A 16786-nucleotide genomic window follows, 5' to 3' on the forward strand; every position below is an offset into this window, starting at 1 on the left:
CCGTTACCATGACAATTTACTCTCTCAAAGTGCTGCCAATTTTTTTTTAGCTTTCTCCTTTTCTTTTTTGGGAGTGTTTTTCTTTGAGTTAGAGGTTTAAATTAATATCCTCTGAATGAACATAGATAAAACTTAATTGCACATTGGAAGGTAATTTTATTTGGTGTGAAATTATATTTAAGCAATTATAGAGAAGAATAGTTCTGTAGACTGACTCAATCTTTAATAATGTGCACTTATGTATTCATTTTGTCTAGCTGCTGATATTACGTATATATGTATTTTCTAACACTCTTTTCTAACGAAAGTGACAAGTGTTAGGAAGTAATTTCTTCTAAAGTTGAGTTGTTGTCTTAATAAGCTGTGATTGCCAGAAGCAATGAGTAACAGGATGTTTTAGGTTTTAGTAGTATTGTATTGTTGTGCTGGGTAGCTCCTCCTTTAGTGAAATCTTATTGGTCCACTTTACTTAACTGTGTATTATTAAACATCAAAAATGTTTTTCATTGGCTGTGATTATCACTTGGCATTGAGCAGCATTTTTAATTTAAGTGAGAAATTATATGTCACTGTAATTTTGTTAAAAGTTATATATTAAAAAGTAATGTTACAAAAGTTTCTCTTCTAGGGAACAAGATGCTGCGTCCTCTTCTGGACACATTGGAATGCCTGTTTTTGAATCACATGTGAAAAAACTCCTATTGGTCCACGTAGCTAATGACCTCATGGGCGGGCACCTGGCAGTATAAAAAGTCGCCTGCTGAATACATCACCAACTTTTGTTGTCTTCAGGAGCCGTTTGTGTGTTAGCAGTGTGACTATATGGCTAAAAAATCAGGACACGAGCGTTTCAAGAAGTGTGTGCCTCTGCATGACTTCTGTGTGATGTGCCTTGGTGAGGAGCCCTTTTCTTGAGGGTTCAAAACTCAGCACGTGGGGTTTGCAGGTTTGAGATTGCAGAGCAGTTTGAGAAAGGTAAGGATCTATCATAAACTCTGGCCATGAGCTTGAGTGCGACTCAGGATCCAGACACTATTTCTCTAGAGTCATCTGATCCCAAAAGCATTCTGTTGGGTTCTTGTCATGATGATAATGAAGAGGTAGATGTGGTTGGTGATGATGATGACAATGTGAGCACTGAATCGTCATCCACCACTCCCAGCCACGCATACGGGGAAATGATGGAAGGGATGGATCATGCTACTAAGTGTCTACTAAGAAAGAAAAAGACTTTCTTCTTGATACTCCACTTTTACCTGCCGGGCTTTTTGGCACTTGAGGTGGTTGTGGACAGGTTCAGCTGCTTTCAGGAAGTTCATTCCTTGCCGCTCCTGATCTTCCTATAAGGGGGATGGTCTGTCTGAAGCTGAGGCTCATAGACAAGACCAAAAGTCTAGTGTTGCTAATCGCATCCCTCCTCCCTCCAGGAGTCGGCAGTGGAAACCTACCCTCTCTATTCCCCCTTTTAGTGTTATGGCCACTGCTTGCTTACATCAGGCTCTGATGTAAGGACTAATGATGTTTTACGTGTTCGCTCTTTAGCGAATCATATACTGCTGGTCTGGATCTCCCTCATGTGAGCTTTTGATCAATAACAATGGTGGTTTGCTGGCCTCTTAGGGACTAAAGTTGCCTTTCCACTGCACACGACATTCGGACACGACCCTAGTGGAGAAACTTTCAAACTGGTCATGCAGCAACCGTTACCACGGCATATTCACCATGGTAAAAAGAATAATTTTAATGAATATAATTAATGTAGGAATGCATCGCCACAAATCAAATGACCCCCAAAATAAAAACTTTGTAGGTTTTATGGGGCTAATCAACATAAATAATGATTTAATAATTATAAAATAATTATTTCTGCCATAATTATTCTAAAGCACCATTTTAAAGAAAATGTGTTTAAAGAATAATGTTAAAGTTAACATAATATTGGTAATTCTATCCTTACGCTCATAGTTTTTAATAGAATACACTGCATCCAGTTGGCCAGTCACATATGGTCTAGCCGCAGAAGTTCAAATATTTTAACACATCCGAAGCTCAAATCAGATCCGAATTTTCCACATACGCATATGATCGGAACTCCACGCAGCTCCTGCACTACTCTCCATTCGAAATTAATGACTTCCGGTCTGTCGCTTGTCGTTCGTCTGAGATAGTGGAAAGGCGGCTTGACACTGATTAGGGACCTGCTTAGTATAGCCATCTGAAGGTGGTTATACTTCAGCCATGGCTATGGCAGGACTTGCGGCTTTAAATACAGCTATTTGAGGTTACCTGTGTTTTTAGCTTGCTATTGCAGTGAGTCTCTAACATGGCTATCAGAGGGTACAGTAGCTGCTGTATGTGCTAGCCTGGTGTTTGCTCCCCTTATAAGGGTTTTTAAGTAGTGGTCTCCTTGAGCCCTTGCCTAGACAGTGCTGTCTCCCCTGTGGGGTTTTTAAGCTGACAACCCTCTGCTGGTGGTCTGGGCAATTTCAGTGGGACCCCTTTTCTAGCAGCCCCTTCCTTAGAACATGGCTATCTTGGTGATTGCTCCCCTACTTAGGGTTTTTAAGTAGCAGTCTCAGGACAATCTTTTTTCTTTTTTCACTAGCCTCTGCCTAGACAGTGCTATCTCCCCTGTTAGGGTTGTAAGCAGATAGCCCACTCTCTGTGGTCTGGGTAGTTTTGTGGGAGGGTTTTACTAGATTGCTATCTGAGGCTAGCCCTGTAGCTTATACCAACATGTTTGGTTTACGAGCCTTTGAAAATAGCTATTTAAAGGATAGCTGTTTCCTAGCTCAGTGGCTACTCCCCTACCTGGGCCTTTAAGTAATTTCTCTGTGAGCTCCCATTTAGAGGTCTTATCTATTCGGTCTAGTGTCACTCACATAGCATAGCTGTCTGAGGATAGCTGTGTTCTTAACTTGATGGTGGTTGCCCTTCCTCTCTTTATCTGAGGCTGGCTTCCCCAGTTATTTGAGCGGCCCAGGCCGTCAGTGGCTTGGCCCCTTTCTCAGGAAAGGTTAGGTGGATGTCTGTCACTTCCTTGGAAATCCTCACCAGATGGTCAGGCATATGCCTCAGCATGAAATAGTTGCCATTTCATTCCTTAGTGTGTCCACAAGAGGACGCAGCGCAGGTTCCCTAGAAGGGGAACGTCTCAGGTTACGCATGTAACCATGGTTCCCCAAGAGGGAACGAGACACTGCATCCCCCTCACCATGCCTTCGGACTGCCTGTTTCACGTCTCCTTCAGACAGCTAAGTTGGTGATATATTCAGCAGGTGCCCTTTTATACTGTCGGGCGCCCATCCATGATGTCACGAGCTACGTGGACCAATAGAATCAGAGTTTTTTCACACATGCTTCAGACACCGGTCCTGCTGGTGGCATTCCCCAATGTGTCCACAAGAAGACACAGCATCTCATTCCATGGTTACATGTGTAACCTGAGACGATTTCTATTTCAAATAAATGCTGTTTTTCAACTTTCTAAAAATAATTTAACAAACCTGAAAAAATCCATTACAGCTTCACACAATTGTTAAGCAGCACAACTGTTTTCAACATTGATAATAAGAAAGGTTGAGTGCAAAATCAGCATAGTAAAATGTTTTCTGAAGGATCATGTGTTACTGAAGACTAGACTAATGGCTGCTGAAAATTCAGCATTTCATCACAGGAATTAATTACATTTGAAAATATATTAAAATAGAAAACATCTATTTTAAGTGTAATAATATTTCACAGTATTATATACTTTGTTATAGAATACTATTTTACTTTATTTGTGATCAAATAAATGCAGCCTTGGTGAGCATAAGAGACTTTTTAAAAACATTAAAAAATGAACCAACCCTAAACTTTTAAATGGTAGTGTAAGGGTAGACATGATACTTTGAGAGTTGCTTGTGCTCTGTGTTTGTTTATGGAAGCCTCTGAGATTGACCTTATTAATATAGTTTCAAACCATTTGATATTTATTATTAACACCAAAAAATACTTTAATTGTGTGTGTGTGACAGTGTGTGGGCCACCATATGTGTGCACAGCTGTCTTATAGCTGACAATGTAATACAGTCTCATTCTCATTGGCTCAGAGTTCTTTGCAGCCTTTTGTGAGGACTGCATGGATTATTTGATTGGTTTATTATAATGAAAGAAGTGAAGAAAACTTCTCTGGATTGATTTAGAAAGTATGTGTGAATATTTGCCTTTGCACATGCTCATGTGGGCGTGTTGATGTATTTGTGTATGTGTATGTGCCGCACAGAGCAAGTATCAGCGCGGATCGTGCAGGAGGTTACGGCTGAAGCAGTAGCAGTACTGAAGGGAGAGCAGGAGCTGCATCCGGACACTGCTGTCAGGCTGCCATCAGGTAGGCCTGCAGGAGAGCATCTTGGGATACTGGAGGTTGGCCACACTCAGGCTTGCTCTTAAAGGACTTTGCAGAGAACAGAAGATAAAAATGGAAGGAATTGGGAACATTTTCTTTTTTCCTGACTCCCTACTCAAAGGCTTTTCCAGAAGGAGCAAAGTATTACGTAAAGTCTACGGAGATTAGTCACAAACATTTTTACAGTTTATAATCACATAATCCTGGGTCTTTGCGATTTATTTTGAACCGGTAATTTATAGTTCACCTAAAAATGAAAGTTGTCACTGTTTAATGATTTTAAATTAATACTAAAAATACTCTTTGCTAATTTATTTTTTTCTTGGAACATAAAAGGAGAGATCTGAATAATGTACGGTTCCCCTCATTTATGTACACTACCATTCAAAAGTCTGGAGTCAGTAAAATGTTTACGAAATGAATACTTTTATTTAAAGATTCATTCAATTGATCAAAAGTGACAGAAAAGACATTTATAATGTTACAAAAGATTTCCATTTCAAATAAATGCTGTTCTTTTGGACTTACTATTCAAAAACTATATATTTCTTGAGCACCAAATCAGCATATTAGAAAAATTTCTGAAGGATCATGTGACACTGAAGACTAGAGTAATGATGCTGAAAACTCAGCTTTGCATTACAGGAATAAATTACATTTTAAAATATATTAAAATAGAAAGCTTTTGAACGGTAGTGTACTTTTACAGTTATTGACAACTGTTGCTTATAAATTTTAAAAAAGGATTCAAAGGCACCATAAAAGTATAAGAAAAGTAGTCCAGGTGTCTTGTGCATTACATCGCAAGAATTCTAAGACCATCCAATAGCTTTGTGTCATGAACATACCAAAACATAAGTTATTAACTGTGGAGTCAGTGAGTTGAACTTGAGATATGGATCATTCGGATTTGTGAATGAATCATTCAGACCGGTTTTGTTAACTGTATCAACTAATTTATTAGAAATAGCTAGATATTGAAATAATTCAAATCAGACATCACTACTTCTCTCACACCAATGAGAGCTAGTGCAGATGTCAAGATTTTCAGTTCTTTTTCTTTTTCAGGTGATCTGTTCCTTTGAATGTTTATATATTTTCATGGTTGTCAAACACAACATGGAAGGACAGTACTCAAATATGTTTTATTTTTGCTTTCCTATCCCTGCATGTGATCATCATAGTTGTTCTGTGTGTCTGCTCCTCGTTCTGTGTGCAAAATGATCAAAACTGTAGATCTTTTCCTTCATAATGGCGTATCTGCCCTGACAGCTGGCTTGTTCCAGCTTCTCTCTGCTTGATTTCTATACCCACCAGCCCCTGGCTCTGTGTGTTTGTGTTTGTGTGTGTGCAGAGAGAGTAGAGAGGGTCAGCATTAGGATGAGCCCTTAGCCCTCTCTGTCCTCTACGGCTGCCTGGTATTGTGGAAAAAGTGGTGGACTTTTTTTTGTCTGGTTTCTGTGGTCATGCTGCATGTCTTTTGTTATGTGGTTTTGTCTGAGCTTTCTTGATTTTCAAAGTTCATTTGTGAGCATGTGTTGCTACTGTTACATCAGTCTCTGTGTTTTGACTGACTTTCTGAGGACTGTGCAGTATGCTGGTGACATTAGGTTATGAATTTATGTAAACTTATTGTAGTACTTTATGTGATAATGCAAAATTGTTCACTTCTTTTAGAAAGCTAAATTAGTACAAATGCATTGCTTATAATGGCACACATGAACTTAGATCATTTACAGTTTTGCTAATTCGCAGTTATCCTTTTTTTATGTCACAAATTCAGTCCAAAATGTTCAGATGCTTCATTGTCAGACTTCAAAAGAAAAGGAAAAATGAAATAAAATCTATAGCTTCAAGTTTCCACTTGCTGTGCCGGAATTAGTTAGCAAAATTAGATAATGATTTCTGCACTAACACACTTGATGTTGAGTCGGTCTGTCAGAAGAGCTCAAAGGATTAGAGATAGCAAAGCTTTCAGCATACCAATCCTGAGCCCAGACTCCTCTCTGCTCAGCATATCCTTAGAAATACTGTAACTCTCACACTGGGGGGATGGGGGTGTTACATTAAAATCTTTTGTTATTAAACTGCTTGCACCTTGGAGTCACTTTATAAGCTAAAACAAGCTAATTGCATTTTATGAAACAATTTTATCCGTTCATGAGTCTATTTTTCCTTGTTAAAACATGCCCACTGGGTTTCACGAGGTTTCTTTTTCTTGTGTGGCATTTACAGAAATTTTGCATGCTTAAGATTAAGAAAATGTCACTTCTGAGCTGGCTTGCATTTCCTGATCTTGTTCTCTCTATTTTTCATCATCATTGCTTGTCTGTTCTTTACTATAGTGAACATTAAAAGGTCAGAACAGAACAACCTCAAATTTGTAGGTTCTCTTCCAAAACTTAGTGAGTTTTCTCGCTTACTATATGTACAATACACTTTTAAAGTTTGGGGCCATTTCTCATCAGCCATTGCTCCAGTCTTCAGTGCCACATGATCCTTCAGAAATCATTCTAATATGCTGAATTGGTGTCCCAGAAACGTTTATTTGTTTTTTTGATTTTTTATTATATTGTGCTGCTTAATACTTTTATGGAAACTGTGAAGCATTTAGCATTTATTTAAAATATAAATATTTTGCAATATTATCAATATTTTTACTGTGACTTTTGAGCAATTTAATGTGTCCTAATTGAATAAAAGTATATATAAAAAAAACAGATCCCAAACTTTTGAATGGTAGTGTATATATGCAAAATGATCGGAAAAGATTGTGACCTATTTGGAATACAAGCTAATTGCATTTTCCTTCATGAATCTATTTTTAGATTTGACTCACAATTAATTTTTTATGGAATTTGTTGTCAGTAAGCTCATGATATGATAGTCTAGTAAGCAATTTAATACATTGCACATAAATATTGGGAGGAAAATCATGTTTTTAATCAGATAAAAACATTTTTTCTGTACTTTTTAGTATTATTGTTTAGTTTAGTTTAGTTATAAGCAATATTTCTCTTGCTTTGTCTGCCATCTTGGAAAGATTTTCTTTACTGAGACTGCCTTCTTCATGAAGGATACATGCACCATTGTCTTAGAATATGAAGAACCTTAGAACTTTACTTCAAACCTCCTATGATAACATTCTTGTTCCATAGGCAATTCACTAGGTTTTGGAACAGACCCATAATGGGACGCCCAACTGTAGATGTGTTGGTCTTGAACATTGCCTTGATCTCTTCTTCTTTTCTTCTGTTTGTTTCTAGTGGAGGACTCTGCAAACCTGCCACCCTCACCTCCTCCGTCCCCAGCAGCAGAGCATTTTGGGCCTTTGGATCAAGGTAGGGTCATGCTTCATGTGTGTATGGAGAGAGGTGAGGTGAGAAACAAACTGAAAGAACTTGAACACCTTTTTTTCCATGAGTATTACAGTCACTCTCTGACCCTGGCTTGAATGAGGGTGTTCTATTTGGGGACACTTGCTAGTCCCAGCCCTTCCAGGCTGATTTCACCCCTCTCACAGTGCCCTACTGATGTCCACGCTCTGCTGATCTGTGGGGCTGGTCCAAAGATTGATGGAGTTGTGTTTGCAGGATCAACTTTGCCTCCTTTGTTGACATCATTCAAGTCAACCTCCTCTTCCTCATCCAGCATCTCCAGCTCTTAAACATGGCCTCATCTTCATCATTGCTAACTTCGGGAGCTTGTCTTGATCAAAAACTCACGCCAAAGTGACCAGTGCTCCTAAGCAATCAAACTCAAGCCCTCCTTATACCCGCCCTACCATGGATTTTGACCCCGCCCTGCATGAAAGCCTTAAACCTTGAACTGAATGCTGTGCTGTCTCACCTGCAGCTGATGTTTCCAGGCTGTTGCTGAAACTGTGTGGCATTCAGGTTGCCTGCTCATCCTCTCTCCAAAACCAGATCTGTTTATTGCTCCAAATCTCTCTCAGTTCCTCTGTGCGTCCCTGTCTATAGTTTTGCATGTTGTATCGTAGGTGCTGTTGATGTTGTGGGCTTGTGCTCGTTCGTCATTTTGACTGTGTCTGTCTGTACTGCCTGTGGTAGGTCAATGCCATGCTCAGATCACTCTCTGAAGCTACTAAACTAAACATTAATGTCATTAACACAATCACTAACAGCCTTCAGGAGGAGCTACGCCAGTCATTAAGCGCCTACTTAAAGTCAACATGAAATCAAAATTGACACTATTTCTGTAAACAATCTTAACCAATATATTTTCACCATCAGTTATTTGTTGATTTTATTATATTTTTCTTCTTTTTTATTTATGGGTATGGGTTCATATTAGATTTATAATGGCAATGATTGAATGTTTATTTGTATATGTTAATTTCCACCTATTTTTATATTTAGGTGTTTTACCTTTGCTGTCATATAAGGTTAATTTAAAGTTAAAATTAAATTCACTTGTGACATTAAAATTGTATTAAATGTATTTAATGGACCCAGAAAAACTTTTTAACATTTTTATCAAGTACAATTAATCAATTGATTAGAGACAAATAATCCTTATAGTGTTATGTATATACACTTTTTTTTTTAAATTATATTACAGTCTTTATAATATTAGTATTACATTTATTGTATTGCTTGTATTTATTAAATGTTTAATCTGTATCAGCATTAAAAACTAAAGTAAATTTAACAAAATTATTTGAATTGAATACTATTCATGTTATTTCTGATGTGTTTTATTTTCCATTTTTTTATGCAATATATGGAATTTTAATATCAACCAATTATCAGTTATTGTTTAAAAGATGAAAATAATTATCGTCCTACTGATATCAGCCAGAATTTGTAAATCTGTGCATCTCTAATATTTTTTATTAGTGTTTCGCTCATAAATATTTCATGTTACAGAAGTAAAATGGCTTGTGAATGTCGATTCATGTTAACTTTAAGCAGACACTCAATACTGATGCAGTTTCATCTGCTTTAGACCTTCCTCACATAAGACAAACCTATAAAAATTTATCCAAGATGTTCAGAATCTGGTTATGGCATAGCACCACTACAGTCACACCTTGTGTTTCTCGACACAGTGTTTGTGTTCGGTGTGTCTTTCTCTTTTTCGTACACATACTCCTATATTGTTTTATTTCTCTCCACCTGACTTTTTAGCTCTTTATTCTCTCTCTCTCTGGCTCTTTCTTTATCTCCTCCCTTCCTTTCTCAATTTTAACTTATTCTGATTCACCTCCTTTTTTACTCTCTTCTCTTACTTGCTCCACCCTATCTAGCTTCCTTCCTTTTCCTCTCTGTCTCTGTCTCTGTCTCTGTCTCTTTCTCCAGATTTCCCTGCAGTTCTTTTCCTTTTGTCTATTTGTAGATGTAGGGGATGAGGAGGAAGCAGGTCCTCTCCGCTTCTTCCAAAATTCTCGCGAGAGGTGCAAGTTCCTCGCCCCCTCCATCTCAGTGTCTGTGCCTGAGGATGACCCCTACCACTCTGACGAGGAATACTATGAGCACCCTTTATTCAGCCCAGAGTGGACGCGCTCTGGCTCTCGCCCCCCAGGGCAGGCCGCCGCGTTTAGACAGATTGAAGGTGAACCTCGCATGGTTCCTCTCTGCCATTCTCTCCTCCCCTCCTCCTCCTTTTTCTATCTCTTTCCTTCCACTTCTTTCTTTGGCTCAGCATCAACACCTCTCTCTCTCTCACACTTTCTCTCTCTCTCTCTCTCTCTGATCTGCCTCTTCGTGTCTTTTTGTCTCTGTTGTGTCGTGCCCACTCTGACCGAAGCGTGTCTTGTGGGGGTGGTGTCTGTTTTTGTACCTTGTTCATTGCAAGTCATCTGGATTTTGTGCAACTTTATGCCGTGCAGTAAACAGGCACAAGCCTGCATTTAGACAAAATCTCTGCTGCTACGAGGTGCTCAGTTTAAGAAGGAAAATCACTGACTCTGAAAATTAAATCCAAATGACTTGCAGCATCAGCAGGACATTTGTGCATGCTGTGCACATTTTCTACTTTGCCTGTTTGCCGTCTTCTTGTCTCTGCATCTGTCTGCCCGTATGTTAAGTCTGTCCATTATATATTTTTGATTGTGCCTCATCAGGCCCAAAACGTGCTCATGCATCTCAACAGGCCCCTTACATTTCTCCAACCTGCTGATGTACACATGCTGTAGATCACAGTTAGACTTTCAGCTCTTCACATGGTGGCCCATACACACACACAAGCATCTCTGACCTTATTACATCGGTGAAGAAAGGTTAATCACTTTTAGCACCAAAATGATTGTTTGCACTGTGGGTTGTGTTTCCAGTTGAACTAGGGTTGGGGAACAAGAACTAAGAAAATACTGGAACCAAATCAGCTTTTTTTTTGTTTTCTGAACATCTTCATTGCTTCATTTAAGCTAAGCTGTGAGCTTGCAATCTGAATTGAATGTGATGAGAAAGATAATGTGCAAAATGAGATAAGACAATGAACTGACAACACACTCTATGTTGCAATCTGTTGCAGTACAATTCATGATTGAATTGAATGATTGAAGCAGGCCTTTTTAATGAATCATTGAAAAACTCTCATTTATGTCCAATTTGAAATTGACTGAAAATTGTTAATGAGTTATATATGATCATTGCTTGTGATATTGATGACTAATATGAAAACGTACTTAAAGAAATGTTTTTTTTTTTTTTTTTTTTTTTTGTATTATATATATACTATTATAGTATTTAATCATATTTTGAATTAGTTTTTTTTTTTATTAATTTTAGTTTTGTTACATACTTTGGTTAGTTTTATTCATTTGTTTTTAAAAAAATTATATTTAGATTTAATTTATTTTAAACATTTTGTATTTTAGTAATTTTAGTACTTAAATTTTAATTTATTGTATTTCAAATAGTTGCAAAGCCAACATGTCTAATTTTCTTTTGTTTTTCATCTAATATTTTGGTTTATTTTATTATTTTATTTTATTTTATTAATATTTTTAGTTTTAAAAGTATGTTGTGTTGCTTCCTTAAAAGTACCAGAATAATCCATTAATAGGATCATTAAGTAGAAGTAGAATCATTAAATCGCTAAAAACATCAACACTGAGTTTGCTACCAATTTGTCCTCCTCTCCCCTTTTCTCTCTTCTCTCATCCCTCGTTCCACTGCAGCATCCTGCTGAGATATGGCCTGGTGTGGTCTGCTCTTCTCCACATCTAGCCTGGCTCCCAGCAGAGACTGTTGCTGTTCCTTCTCTCTCTCTCTCTCTCTCTCTCTCTCTCTCTCTCTCTCTCTCTCTCTCTCTCTCTCTCTCTCTCTCTCTCTGAGAATGAACAACATCATAAGCTTTGTTCTGAGCAAGAATTCTGCATCCCTGGTTTCACATTCATTCTGACATTTCAATAACTCCCTGACCAGCATTATTATGTCATTGTGCATTTAGTTCAGTCTCTGTTAGCAGAGACAATGCGTATTCACACAGAATTGTGTGCAAGTGTGTTGTGTGCAAGTCATATTTTCATGTTCAAGAAATAAAATTGAACAAATGAAGGAGCTGATATAGAGTATTTGTCATAAACTTTTAAAATAACCATTAATAATGTAACTGAGAAGTACATATTTGGAAATGAATAATCTGTTTCTCTGGAGTTTTTTTTTTTTTTTTTTTTTTTTTTAAATAGGGAATAGGGAAATAGGAAACTACCATTGCTGATTGTCTGAAAAACTGATTTAAGCAATATCACAGAAGCAAGATCGGTTTTCTATTGAAAATCAGCATGAGGTTATTGGACGTAGGTGGCAGTTTAATTTTAGATACAATATGGCCAGTATTTTGTCTCTTTTTGTTCCTCTGTTCCTCAATTCCAAACAAAGCCAAATGAAAATCAACTGATGCATATCACAGAGCAAAATAGTGATCAAAATTGATTGTTTTTTAGTCAGATACATTACTTAAAATGTAGGTTTGATAAAGTAGGTATATTGAGGAAGAACAGCTTATGCTTTAATGAGAATCTTGTTTAAAATGTATGAACATCTTACTTATTCACCTTTATTTAACACCACTTCAAATACTCAAGGTCAGAGAAAACTTCACAAATACATTCTACTAAAGACATAAACGCCATTGGATATGTCCTCATAAATGACAGAGCTGAAAGTGTCCCACCTTTTTTATTCCCAAATAATCCAAGTCTGTGTTGTCTATAGTCTTGATGTTTCCACTTGTCTCCCTCTCTATGGGAGGAGACTATAGAGAGTCTCTCAGCTGCGGAGGAGGAAGAGGAGGAGAATTCAGAAGCCGCAGCAACAGCAGCAGCTCTAGAGGAAGAGGAGGAAGAGGAGCAGTGGAGTGGGGAGGAGCCTGAGCAGGAACCTCCAACTGAGCTCCTAGAGCGGGCAGAGGTCATAGGCGAGGCCCAGGCTCTGCCCGGCCTGCAGGCTGAGGTTCACACACAGGCAGCTACTGTTGCCAACGAGGCCCCTAATGGGGAAGCTGAGGAGGCAGGGGGGCAAGAAAGCCCTGCAGAAGGTGTGTCCATCCTTCTCACAACCTGCATGTTTCTCTCTCGCTTCACAAAAAAAAAAAAAAAAAGCAAAGCGAAACCATCGGGAAAGCTTTCAAGGGGAATGTGGGTGGATGGCTCAAATATCTCCTCTATCTGCTGATGCTGCAAGGCAACACAGGCTTGATGGTGACCAGCTTCTGTGGCCCGAGCTGTGTGTCTGTCTGTCATTGTCTTTCTTAATTTCTTAAATGCTTTTCCCAGAGCAACTGCTATCTGCTAGCTATCTGATTAAGCTTTTTCTGAACTTTACAGCTTGTTTCTCTGTTGATGCTATTGCTGCCAGGTCGACCTCCTCCATATATTGTTGTCCATTGCTCAGTTAATTTTTATTTGCCAGCTACATTGCCAGTTTGTGGGTGATTTTTGATGCATGCTCCAACAAAACACCTGTGTTTTAACAGGTGGGATTCTATGAGAATCCTCTGTTTTTGTGAAATTGTGATATTTTGTTATGCTTTATTTTCAAAGGCATTTGAAAAGCTAAGCTTGTTGATTTCATTTAAATTGTATTTCATTTTTTCCTTATTTTCAAAGCATTGTCATTTCACATGGTTTACATAAGTGTTTTTTTTAAATTATCTTTATTATGTGAAATGCAGAACAATTTTGAATAATTAAGATTCTGTATTATTTCAGTGGCAATTTAAGACAGTTATAGCCACATGTATAAGTGTAATATTTGATTATATGAAAATAAAAATCAGATCCACTATGCATTTTCCATAATCTCTGAATATGCATTTGGCAGAAGTTTTTAGATGAGCTATTCCATCTTACTGCTGGTGTACTGATGTCAGTATCGTGTTCGGACCACCTCCTTGGATATTTCATCCTCATTTTCTGGACCTCATCCACGCGCCATTAAATGTTCTGGGTCTGCATGCTGGTCCTGTCATATCCATGCCATCACTCCATCACTGAATTGGTATGTGTGTCTCATCGGCTACTGCTATTTGAAAGTGGAAGTTCTTTTGACCAAGAGCTTTGCCTGTCTGTGTGGTGGTTGGCCTGGCAAACGTATTGTGCTTTGAATTATTAATAATACAATACAATGCAGACTACTTGAGATTTGCTTTCAGCTGTGAAGATGGAAGCAGAGCGACTAGACAGTGAGAGGACAGATCCCATTGGCATGGACTTCACTGAATCTGCAATGGATCCAGATGATGATCTCCCATCTTACCAGAGCCTTGCCAGAGACACAGATATGCCGGAAAGCCCCTTTGCTCGAACATGCCCCATGGAGGATTTTGAAGACCCTCCAAGTTACCAGGGTCTTGCCAAAGAACCTTGCGAGGCTCCAACTGAAAAGCCTGATGGACAAAGCGGTGCTGTGAAACAGCCATCAACCGAAACGTGTGACTCAAGCAATATCCATGAGGTCAAACCAGGGCAGATTCAAGACAAACAATTGGAAATAACAACAGAGGGGGACATGAAGGACAAATCTGGCATGTCTGCTTATTTTGAGACCACTACAGTTAAGACAGATGCCTCCAGGTCTCAAGGAGAGGGGTATTATGAGCTGAGTACTACATCAGAAGAACAAAAGGACTCTATTGGTAACCTACCACTTCCTGAAATCAGCTACAGCACCTTGGCTCAAGAACACTCTTTGGAAGTCCAACCAGATCTTCCAAAAAGTAATGCAGACACATTACATACCACTTCAACTGTAGACACAAGAGATGACTGCAGACTGTCTCCTGGAAAACTGTCTCTAGAGCAACGAAGTTACTCTTTAAATATCACCATTGGGGCAATGGATCATGGTGATGCCCAAGGACGTCCAAGAAACTTCTCTCCGTTAGCCACTGACATCATGTCTCATACTAGTGGGAGCCTTGATGAATCTGCTGATTACCTTCCTGTCACCACTCCCTCTGTAGAGAAGCTTCCTCAGTTTCCACCACTGATTCTGGAGACAACTGCCTCTGTCACAACTCCATCATTTTCACCTCCCCAGACAACAGTCACTGATGTAAACACAAGTCCACAGACGGAGTCTCCAGAATCACCTGTCCAAGCTAAGAGCTGTTACAAGAACGGCACCGTCATGGCCCCAGACCTACCTGAAATGCTGGATTTGGCAGGTGCCCCATCAAGGTTGACGTCTGACAACACAGACTCAGAGATTATGAGGAGGAAGTCCGTCCCAATGGACATGTCTTCTCTAGTAAGTGATTCTTTTGCACATTTGTTCAAAGGTGACCAGGGCCAGATGGCTACAAAGAGAGAAATGCAGTTGGAGGAGCAAGGATATTGTGTCTTTAGTGAATACTCTGGTCCCATGCCATCGCCTGCGGATGTGCACAGCCCAATGGATGCTTCTTCTCAAATATTTAAAACTGTGATATCAGAGGAGAAGGAAACTGGTCTTGTTGCATTTGGACAACAGGAGGGTCTATTGACTGAAGATCTGAGAGCAACAGAGGTTGTTACACCACAGGCAAAACCAGAAGAAGAAAAGCCAAGGAATGAAGATTCCATTAAAATCGAAAGCGCACCTTCTGAAAAAACTTCTGGAGAGACCAATCAAGAAGAGTCTGATCATTTGAAGACTGAACCTTTGGAAGAAACCAAGAGTCCAACTTTACCTGATAATGAGAAAGGACAGCTAGACAAACAAGCTGAAACCTTTATCACACCAAAGGTGACAGTTACTCTTGATGAAGCAAAGCCTGATCTTGATGCAGATTCCAAACTTGCAGCTGAAACCGAAGCTGAAATAGCTGACTATGAGAGGCAAATTCGCAAATTGGAGATGGAGGACCGACCTTTGAGTGTAGAGGAGGAAAGGGAGCTCCAGGAACTCAGGGAGAAGGTGAAGAATAAACCAGACCTTGTACATCAGGAAGCTTATGAAGAGGTGGATGCAGAGGATGTCTACCAGCTCACTGGAGCTGCAAAGGACAGAATTGCTCGGCCCATCAGACCATCCCCAGCATCTTCTGTAGAAAGTGCTACTGACGAGGAGAAAATGCATGTTGGTGACACTGAAAAACCTAGATCACCAGGTGAGAAGGAGGCTCTTAAAACAGATCCTAATAGACTATCTCCTGTTGGGTCTTTTGAGAAATATTTTAGAGAGGAGAGACCTTCTGTGCAGGAGGTAAAGCAGAAAGACTCAGTGCAGCCCCTCAACGAGAAAGTTGCTGAGGAGAAACCTCAGCCAGCTCCTTTAAAGACAGACGAGGCTCCTCTTGACACCACAGTGACTCAAGAAGTAGAGGAAGAGGTAGAGTTTGCTGAGGAGCCTGATGAGATCATGCCAGAACCAAAACCAGCACTTAATGTTGAAGAGAAGCCGGTGGTAGATAAAACTGAACCAGATGAGGATGTAGATGAAAACAAGAAGGAAAAAGTGGCTGAGAAAGAAGAAGGGGAAGACGATGAAGTCTTGGAAGGGGCCAAGGCTGCAGAAGACACTGTTGAGCCTAGAGCTGCGATTGAGTCAATAGTAACAGTGGAAGATGATTTTATTACGGTAGTGCAGACCATTGATGAGAGTGAAGTCTCTGGACACAGTGTACGGTTCTCAGCTCCCTCTGAGGAGCAACATCCACAGCTCCTCCAAGAGGAGGAGGAGGAGGCTGTGGAAATGGCACAGGAAGTAGAGATGGAGGCTCCCAGTTTGGAGGAAGTTGTAGATGTTCCAGAACCTGTCGAGCCTCCTGTATATCCAGCTAAAGAGATAGAAGTACCAGAGAGTGAGGCCCCAACTCAAAGCTATGATGACTACAAAGATGAAACTACCATGGATGACTCCATCTTAGACAGCTCCTGGATGGATACTCAAGGTGTGATTTTAATATCTGTTTTGCATGAAATTTGCTCAGCAAATGACAAAACCT

At 39.4% G+C, this 16786-nt stretch overlaps 1 protein-coding gene across 13 annotated transcripts in view; it reads left to right on the forward strand.

The window, feature by feature from the left end:
- LOC109095765 (microtubule-associated protein 2-like) overlaps positions 1–16786 on the forward strand; it is a 103542-nt gene that overhangs the window by 66238 nt on the left and 20518 nt on the right. For 6 of the 13 annotated variants that reach the window (XM_042764141.1, XM_042764144.1, XM_042764142.1 and 3 more), the window contains exons 5-9: positions 4268–4372; positions 7657–7731; positions 9749–9964; positions 12608–12895; positions 14012–16732. In XM_042764141.1, coding sequence (XP_042620075.1) covers positions 4268–4372; positions 7657–7731; positions 9749–9964; positions 12608–12895; positions 14012–16732 — 3405 coding nt within the window. Of the gene's footprint in view, positions 1–4267; positions 4373–7656; positions 7732–9748; positions 9965–12604; positions 12896–14011; positions 16733–16786 lie in introns of all 13 variants that reach the window. The other 7 variants (XM_042764150.1, XM_042764152.1, XM_042764151.1 and 4 more) reach the window with 5 other exon arrangements.

This window comes from Cyprinus carpio, chromosome A9, assembly GCF_018340385.1.
Source record: "Cyprinus carpio isolate SPL01 chromosome A9, ASM1834038v1, whole genome shotgun sequence".
Classification (NCBI taxonomy): domain Eukaryota; kingdom Metazoa; phylum Chordata; class Actinopteri; order Cypriniformes; family Cyprinidae; genus Cyprinus; species Cyprinus carpio.